Genomic DNA, 9,669 nt, shown 5'->3' with positions numbered 1-9,669 from the left:
TCTTTGTTGTCATTTTGTCTATTGTTGTGGTTGTTTGTGTCTCGTGTTTGTTTTGAGTCTCTTTAATTTTGTGTGTGTGTTGGTTGATTTTAGTTTTTTGTGGTCATTTGGTGTCTCTTTGTGGTTGTTTTGTGTCTTTGCAGTAATTTTGCATCCATTTGGCTCCATTTGCATCTCGGTGGTCATTTAGTCTCTTGTTGTGTTTGTTTTGAATCTCTTTGTGGTATTTTTTTTTGTCTTTGTGTTCATTTTGCATCACTTTGTGTCTCTCTGGTGTCGTTTTACGTGTCTTTGTAGTTGTTCTATCTCTTTGTGTTAATTTTGTGTCTCCTTGCCTTTCTTTCATGTCTCTGTGTGGTTGATTTTTGTCTTTTTGTCTCTTTGTGCCTCTTCACGGTTGTTTTGTGCCTCTTTGTTGTCAGCGAGTGTCTCTGTGGATCTTTTTGTTTGTTTTGTGTCTGTGTGGGTCTTTTTGTGTTCCTTTTGTGCGAGCAGACGGGGTAACTAGGAGGAACAGCAGCAGCGTTTTAAGAGGCGGCTTCAGGAACGAGGCGGTGAAAGCCAGAAGCAGAAGCGCTCTGAGCCGCCGACAGCGAGCCGAGAAGCCGGAGTTTAGCGAGGAAGCGTCTCCCTGCTGTCGGAAACACCACAAAGCCTCCCGGAGCAACACCAGCGAGCGATGAAACACCAAGCTGGCACCAAACGGAGAGTCTGAGCTGAAAGGAGGCAAGCGTCAGCTGGAGGAGCTCCGGTTCTGAAAGTCCACTTCTTCAAACGCTGCAGCCTGTCGGGGATTAAAACTGCTAAAGTCACTGTGATCTGTGACTGTATGAATAATGTAGCGGCGGCGGCGGCATTAAACGCCAACAGACGGATGTGGAAGGTAGATCTGTGATGTGCTGCTGCTCAGGACGACGAGTTTAAAGGAAACAACTCAACAAATCCTCACAGGAGCACAATGATCAGAGCTCAGGAAACAAGAACTTCAGCTGTAGTTTGATGTCTCCTCTGCTTGTTTGGTGCCTGTTTGTGGTCATTGTGTGTCTTTGTGAAGGTTTTTTGTGTCTCTTTTTGTTTCGTGTCCTATTGTGGTTGTGTTGTACGTTTTTATGACCATTTTGTGTGATTTTAAAGCTGTTGTGTGTTTCTGTGGTCGTTTTTCGTCTCTCTGTGGATGTTTTGTGTCNAAGCTGTTGTGTGTTTCTGTGGTCGTTTTTCGTCTCTCTGTGGATGTTTTGTGTCCATTTTTGTCATTTTGTGGCTGTTTGTGGTACTTTGTGTGTTTTGTGGTTGTTTTAAGTCCATTCTGGTCATTTTGTGTCATTGTTTTGTATCTCTGGGGTTGCTTAGTGTGTCTCCTTGTGGTCATTTTGTGTTTCTTTTAGTCATTTTGTGTCTGTTTGTTGTTCTTTTGTGTCACTTTGTGGTTGTTTTAAGTCTCTTTCTGGTCATGTTGTGTCTCTGGGTTTTTTGTGTCGTTTTGCAGTCATTGTGTGTCTCTTTGTGGATGTTCTGTCTCCTTAGTCATTCTGAGTCACTTTGTGGTTGTTTTAAGCTTCTTTGTGGTCATTTTGTGTTTTTTTCACTTCCTTCGTGTCCTATTGTGGTTGCATTGAATGGATTTTGTGATCATTTTGTCTCTCTTATTGACCAGTTTGTGTCTTTGTAGCTGTTTTGTGTGTTTCTGTGGTTGTTCTGTCTCTTTGTGTTCGTTTTGTGTCTGTTTGTGGTTCTTTTTCTGTATTTTGTTATACTGTGTCTCGTGTGTTTTTGTGGTCATTTAGTGTCACTTTGTGTTTGTTTTGTGTCTCTTTCTGGTCATTTTGTGTCTGTTTTGGTTCTTTTTCTGTGTTTTGTCATCATATTGTGTCTCCTTGTGGCTGTTTTGTGTGTTTTTGTGGTCATTTTGTGCCACTTTGTGTTTGTTTTGTGTGTCTTTGCAGTTGTTTTGCTGGTATTTGTAGATGATTTGTAGAACTTTTTGTAGTTTGTTAGCAGCTCTTCTTAGCTGTTTGGCGTTTCTAAAGGTTTATTCTGTCTAGTTATTCACACGTTGCATCTCTTTGTCATCATTTTGCACGACTTCATGGTTGTTTTTTGTCTTTTTGTGGTTGTTTTGCATCTCTTAGTGGCTGTTTTCTATCTTTTTGTCGTAATTTTGTGATCCTTTTGTGGTTGTTCATTGATGGAAACTAAACTTTCGCTGTGACGTTTCGAACGTTCCCTCTGAATCCACCAGAACTCTTTTTGTGGGTTTGATCCAGATACAAGACATGATGAAGGTGCAGCAGAGAGACGAAAATGAAGTGAATCATCTGTGAACGGATGATGTTCCAGCTGCAGCGACACTTGTCCTGCCTCAGCAGCGAATCAGAGCGAAGGCGAGCCGACGGACGCTTCCCCGGACGTCTCGTACTTCTGCCGGGTTTGCTAAAGCCGAGCCCTCCGTCATAATCTTCAGAGCTGCTGTCAGACGCTTCGCGACTTCCGCGGAGCTCAAATTAATCCGTTTCATCGTCGCTGTAATTGGTTTGACTCTGTTTGAACCTAATTACAGAACATAATTATCTTTTCCTGTTTGAAGATTGCAGCCTCGGTGGCCGGACTCCGAGTGAAGCTGTGGAGACGGAAACGAGCCTCTTTCATTAGCGTCCTCGCTCCGAGGCTGGAATGTCCACGTGAACTCGTCGATACGTGTAAATAGAGCCGCCTTTCACAGCTAGTTCTACGTTTTCTTCTGGGCTACAAACGCGCAACCTTCTGTCAAAACGTTTCATCAGAAAAGGAAGAACTCGACGCTTCAGGTACAGATAAAGTTCACGACTGTTTGGTGACGCTCGGATTCATGAGATGTTCTTAAGAAGCAGTAAAAACGAAGCGAGCTCCGTCAAGGCTTCGGCACAAAAGTGGAGGATTGAAAAGTTTTTTATTATTAGCAAAGAGAGATGATCGTATTAAAGCTGCATTCTCTCCAACAGCCAGCAGGGGGCAGGTTGTAAGAAGACTGAGAAAACAAACCGACTTCTGACTCGATTGGCTGCATCAGGAAACGAGTCTATGGTCTCGTTTGCTCGTTTCACGTCTCCTTTAATACAAAATGGTGTTAATTTAGTAGATTATGATTCTGTTCAGAGGAAAACAGACGATAAAAGAGATTTAATTCAGTCTCGTGTAGTAATGTTTTGTGTCTCTGTGAAGTTCTTTTGTGGGTTTATTCTTCGTTATGTTGAATTTCTTTATCATCTCACATATTTTGTGTTTGTTTTTGATTTCTTTCTGTTTATTTCATGTCTCTGTAGTTGTTTTGCATGTATTTGTGTGTTTTGTCGACATTTTTCTGCTCTTTGTGCTCATTTTCTTGTTTTGTATATAACTGTGAATTGTTTTTCTCTTTGTTTTTCTCAACACTTTGTCTTGTTGTGTTTGTTTTAAACCTAGCGGTGGTGAAACGGACGGATTCAGAGACTCTTTGGGTTTTTTCAACATATATTTAAATAGAAGAGCTGAGAAACTTGATGTAAATATTCTACATCCATGAACGACAAGAAATCAGAGCACATGGGATTATTGTTATTATTATTATTGTTGTTGTTGTTGTTGTTATTGTTGTTGTTATTGTTATTATTATTGTTGTTGTTGTTGTTAATATTGTTGTTGTTGTTGTTACTGTAACAGCAGAGGATGTTGACATTTTAAAAGATGATTTATTTATCTATGTTGCTGGTTGTTTCTGATGATTCTCGTTTCTTCACTATTTTCTCTCTGTTGATGTGATTTTTGAATTATTCTGCTTCTGGTTGTTTTTTTGTTGGAAATTATTCACGATGAAACATTTATGAAATCAACTATTTGTGGAAAAAACCAACACCACAGACGCCAGAACAGGATTCAGAATTTGGATGCAAGTGTTGTTTCATTTCTTGATTTTTTGTAGATTAATTTCTTTTGATTTATTTTTTTTTTCATCCTATTTTTATTTATATATTTTTGTACATGTGCATGTGTTTCTCTGCTGCTCTGTGGAGTCTACTGCAGCTTAATTAATCTGACCTTTAAATATGGCGTGACGACGAGCTAACGAGCTAATGAAGGAGATTAAACATCTAAAACTGAAAATATTTTGCTGACACAGTCACAGAAACCAACACTGAACCTGGACAGAACTCCAGCCTTCAGCTACAAAGTCCATTTCTGATAGATTATTCAGAACCTTGATCCATTTCCTCTGATGGACTTTTTATGGGATCAAAACCAAACTGATTTTGCAAAGTGCTGCTCAAAGAGGTCTGTTAGATTTCTCTGTAGTTTCACCTTTAAAACCTCCAGCTGAGTTCTGTCGTGCACTGTTTCAATCAGATTAAGTCCAATTGGGTTTGGGATTAAATATCACATCTATAAATCCTCCTCTCTGCTGACGCCGGGGAATGAACACATGAACGCTAAACATCTGGATCCTGCAGCGTCTCGTGGGACTCGGCGCCCTCGGCTGAGTCCTGCAGGCGGCGGCGGGTTAATAACGCCGAGTCCTGCTTGTCCTGCTGAAGCCGAAGAAGTTTTCAGAACTTTGCAGCCGCCTCCAAATCTCAGCTCCGATCTTTCAATTATTGTCGAAGTGTGTGTGTGTGTGTGTGAACTGATAGACGATGATCAATAAAAACACAGCTTCTGTTTCTTCCCCACAGCCACACGTCAGTAGAAACTCCACTGACTTCATCTTCAGTGTTGTAACTAAAAGCAGACAAACTGATTTGATCGAGTCTGAATTCGTCCCGGTCTGCTCTGATCGGCGCCACGCTGGTTCTTAACTCCAGATCTTGACCATCTCTGGATTTTTCTAGAATAAAATCTGGATTTTTATAAAGATAATCATGAACTTTTAGCTTTTAGTTACCCGTCGACCTGCTGGTAGCAGTTTGAACTCTGAGGCTGTTTGAACAACGTCTGAGGATCCGTTAAAGACCAAAACCTGAGATGTTCTCTGGTGTTTCTCATCATGTCACTGATCCAGAGTCTGTCATATTAAACAAGTTGATCGAATAATCTCTGATTACGGCTGAGTTGAAATACCTTTTCTAAAAAAATTGAAACCGTCAGAAGAATTATTCCGTCTGGCTCCTCCTGCTTTTATGAGATAAAATGTGAATATTTATAAAGAATATTGTGAAATTTTAGCTTCATGTGTCAGACACTTCACACGAAAACTGATTTTTAATGAGCCGTCGACTCAGCAGGTTCTTCTCTCAGGCTGTTCGGACGACAAAATCTCAAAATAATCAGAATTTATATTCTCAGAATGATTTAAACTCCAGAACTCTACTTGGATCAGACTATCAAATATGTTTTAGTGCTAAAAACTGTCAGTTCAACACAATGTCTTTGTTTCTAACTTTATGTTTTCAGTATTCTGATGTCCAGCTGAGTGTTGCTGTGACCTGTGGTTCAGAAAACTTCACTGGTTGATCAGCTGTTCTGTTAATGAGCTCAAAGATGGAACTTCAGTGTTTTTCATATTTCAGCTAAACACATCATCAGAACCACTCGTCCAATGCGACAGATTCTGGATCAGTGACGTGATGAGAAACACCAGAGGACACATCAGGTCTTTGTTTCTAACGGTTCCTCTGATGTCGTCGCTCAGATTTCAGCGTAAGAAGCTGCTGAACGTCGGCCGACGGGCAGTTCTTAAAGAGATTATCTCAGAAAGTATCCAACGTATGAAGGTCAGATTCCACAGACATCTTGATAAATATGAACGTTTTATGCTCTTAAAACTTCAGGCAGATCAGAAGATTTAGGATGGAATCAACCAGCTGTCTTTTTAAAGTTTGCAGACCTTAAACGTGCACAAACTCAGCTTCATACCAGCTGAAGGGAGGCGGAACCGGAGAGCCGGGTTTGGGCTCTGAGAGCTCACGTCCTCAACATTTCCTCCAAAAAAACATCCAGTGTGTTAATGTGGAAAGGCAAGTCAGAGCCCCTCTGTCACGGCTAATTCTGTTCAGCGCTAATCTGTGCGAGCAGCCGCTCCATCAGGCTTCGCTCTGCGTTCGTTATTCAGGCAGAAGGAATCTGGCGCCAGTCGTTCGTCAAACCCAGACGTCAGCAGAACAAACTACAAAGTGAAGAAAGCGTTTCTGTTCCTCACATCATGCATCCGCCGACTAAACGGCGTCCCAGACAGAGGACGATTTGAAGCTACGCGTCGGACTGATTGAACGCATCCGCCCGCTGCCATCAGCTCTGAACAAAGAGGGTTAGCCCCTGTTGCCATGGCAACAAACCGGCCTCACCGTCGTGGTTGGCGTTGCCGAGCGTCCACGGCTCGTCGGAGTCGAAGTGCGTGTCGCCTCCGATGCCGGCGCCGGGGAAGTAGGCGTGGGCCAGGAAGCCGCCCTCGCCGTCGAACGGGGAGCTGTCGCCGTGGAAACCGGAGGCGAAGAAGATCATGATGTCGGCCTCTTTGCCCTCGTTCTTGATCTCCGAGTACGGGACCTCCTGAGATGGGGGATCGGAGGGAGGAAGTCAGCAATGTCAGCGAGTTTATGGTGGTTTCTACAAGAGCTGCGATGTTTCTGGTTCCTACACGGTCGAGAACAAAAGCTTCCATCCACATGAAGACCACGTTTATCATGTCAGCCTTCAGGGTCCAGTGACTCTTAGAACTCAACACAATCATGACAGATTCATTAAAGGTCTTCTGGAAACATGACAAAACCTGCTATAGCATAAAAACACACAGCTTGAACTATCGGTTCTAGTGACGCATAACGTTGTGTTGAACACGTTCTCAGCTTCACGGCCTCCTGAGTGGTTCTGATTGACTCCAGCTGCTGACTCCTCTGATCCAGTTTAAACAGGACCCAGAACATTAGAGACTGGAACCAGTCAGAAAGTCACTTGGAGCCATTTCAGAGCAGCTTCAGATCCAGAACCATCAGTGTGTCAGCATAAAGTTCATGGTCCAGTTGTGTTACTGCCACCATCAGGAAGGAAACACAAACTACCAGCTGCTGCTGAGAGACAACTGGTCAGGATGGTCAAGAGTCAACCAGGAACCAGCAGAAAGCAGCTCTGGATGGACCAGAAGCTGCAGGAACACAGCTGCCAGTGTCCACAGGGTCTGACATCAACATGAACTGAGAGGCTGATGAAGAAGGAAGTTCTTCCTCTAGAAGCAGAACCTTAAAGCTCCACTCAAGTCTGCTGCTGGTCACATGGACAAAGAAAAGGCCTTCTGGAGGAAAGTTCTGGTCACATGGACAAAGAAAAGGCCTTCTGGAGGAAAGTTCTGGTCAGATGGAACAAACACTGAGCAGAACCATGTCTGGAGGAGAGAAGGTGAGGCCTTTAACCCCAAGAACACCAGACCTACCACCAAGCATGGAGGTGGCAGCATCATGCTCTGGTTCTGTTCTGCTGCCAGTGGACCTGGAGCTTTACACAAAGTCAGTAGACCAATGAAGAAGGAGGATCACCTCCACGTTCTTCAGGAAAACCTCAAACCATCAGCAGAAGGTTGATCTTAGACACAGTTGGATGTTCCAACCAGACAATGAGCCCAAATACACATCAGAGTGGTGAAGAAATGGTTCCATCAGGCTGGAATGAAGGTTCTAGACTGGTCTCCCCAAAGTCCTGACTGGAACCATTCAGAACCTGTGGACTGATGAAGAAACAAGTCTGAAGTTCAGTTGAACTGCAGCGATTCTGTCCAGAGGAGTCAGAGATGAACCAGAAGCTGGTGGATGGAACCAGAAGAACCCGACTGAGGAGAACATTCAGAGTTCGTGGAAACTCCAGACTGACACGATAAACTGGGTCTTTACAGGTGGACGGAACTTTTGTTCTCAACACCAACGGTCAAACTAGAAGCAAACTTGGAGGTGAATAACTTGTCTGTGTGAGATCCAACATGCTGAGTTCTACCAAAGCTCTGAGTTCTATCAAAGTCTGACTGAACATTAACGCTGAAGCTCAGCTGTCAGACGTTTGGGTTCCGACCTGGAAGGAGAGCGGCGTGACCGTCTGCCAGACGTTGAAGGCTTGTCGAATCGCTCGCTGGGTGTCCTTCTCGCCCACTTTGGGGGTGAAGTTGGATATGCTGCAAAACACAAGGAGACAACAGTTCAGGACTGAAGGAGGCGTTTTACAGACACACAGTTTAAAATGAACATGAACACTCCTGTCAGCACACATGGAAATAAAATGTATTAAATATGCTTATTATTGGTCCACCATAGAGGTAAAGTTAGTGGGGTTCATCCTCTGGGAACCAAAACCTCTAACGTGTAGGAAACAACGTTCATCTACGTGATGCTCATTTTCAGTGGTTAAAGGTTCAGGCGTTTGGCTTCAGCGCGATGATCTGAAGCTGCAGGTTTAGTGAACACCACCGATTCAGGGTCGAGTCGCTGCTTCAGGTTAAGGCAGCAGCTGATGCACGAATGAGGCGGAAAAGTCACGACGGAGGAGACGTGTCGTCCATTTCTACTCTGGAGGAAGCAGCGTCGTTTCATCACTCCAAGGAAACACTCTGATGTCTTTAAAAAAAAACCCTCTCAGAGCTTCGGTGTGGGCGCCTACGAGCTTCAGGAGGCCGATGGGAGGAGGTCCAGGACGGGACGGCGAGAGGCAGCTAGAACGAGGTTCATGTCACACAATCAGCCTCCCAACAGTCTGCAGACGCTTCCATCCAACCCAGAAGGAAATACCAGCGCGTCACACGTTTAACACGACGTTCATGCAGCGAGTAAACGGCACTGCAGAGAAACGAACGTTCCTGCAGCCGATGGCCTCGAAACGAAACCTGATTTCAATGATCATAAGGAAGCGAGGTGCTGAGTGGGAAAGGATCCGACTGGAAAAAGTTCAGGAAGTAAAAACTGAGACGATCTGGTTCTTCTTCACGTCTTCTTTTAACTTCATCAGAAAAAACGACAATAAAACCTCCCTTTTCCACAAACTGCACACGTGATGGTGGCAAAAGATAAAAAGAACGTTTCACCTCCGAACTCTGGGCAGCTCCTGGATTTACTCCAGTCTCGTTTCTTCTCCCTGTAGACTCATTGTTCTTCACTCTGGGCTGACTGTCGTCACTGTGGGGTCTTTTTTTCTCACTGTGGACTCATTTTTCATCGTAGAAATTCAACCTTCATTGCTTTTTATTGTTTCCATGGTTCTGACTGAGTCCTGCTGACAGCAGACGTTTCTGGGTTCTGTCTCCTCCTTCATGTGGTTCTGGTTCCTCAGAGCTTCAGGACTTTATTGAAACATGAACCTCGGTGAAGGAGCAGGAGACTGGAGCAGAAAACGTCCAGAACCTGCGGCTTGGAGTCCGAAGGGTTAAATAAAAGTAAGAACAACTGAACTCTTTCTGAAACAGAAAAATCCTTCAAGTCATTTTGAAAGAAAACCGAAAACACTGGCTGGTTCACGTCTGAACTGGTGCAGCAGTTATTTCTATTTTAGATGTTTCATCACCGTCACTGTGCATCAGCAGATCAATCAATAATCAATAGCTGCAGCCAGAACCGACGCAGTTCAACGTGTTTCACTGATTCAGTGTCATGACAGACGGGTTGGTTCCATCGCTGTCTGCTGGCTCATCCCGTCATACAGTCATAGATACAACCTGTGTGTGTGTGTGTGTGTGTGTGTGTGTGTGTGTGT

The 9,669-nt window shown here is 43.9% G+C and overlaps 1 protein-coding gene across 1 annotated transcript in view; it reads right to left on the bottom strand.

Moving 5' to 3' along the window:
- The window catches only part of mmp24 (matrix metallopeptidase 24), a 50,859-nt gene that overhangs the window by 15,651 nt on the left and 25,539 nt on the right, over positions 1–9,669 (bottom strand). Inside the window, exons 4-5 of the mRNA XM_008280477.1 lie at positions 8,002–8,101; positions 6,291–6,495 (exon numbers count right to left, since the gene is read on the bottom strand). Coding sequence (XP_008278699.1) covers positions 6,291–6,495; positions 8,002–8,101 — 305 coding nt within the window. The remainder of the gene's footprint in view (positions 1–6,290; positions 6,496–8,001; positions 8,102–9,669) is intronic.

This window comes from Stegastes partitus, unplaced genomic scaffold, assembly GCF_000690725.1.
Source record: "Stegastes partitus isolate 25-593 unplaced genomic scaffold, Stegastes_partitus-1.0.2 Scaffold196, whole genome shotgun sequence".
NCBI classification, from domain to species: domain Eukaryota; kingdom Metazoa; phylum Chordata; class Actinopteri; family Pomacentridae; genus Stegastes; species Stegastes partitus.
Note: the sequence above shows the minus strand (reverse complement) of the source record. Positions and strands in the feature narration are given on the sequence as shown.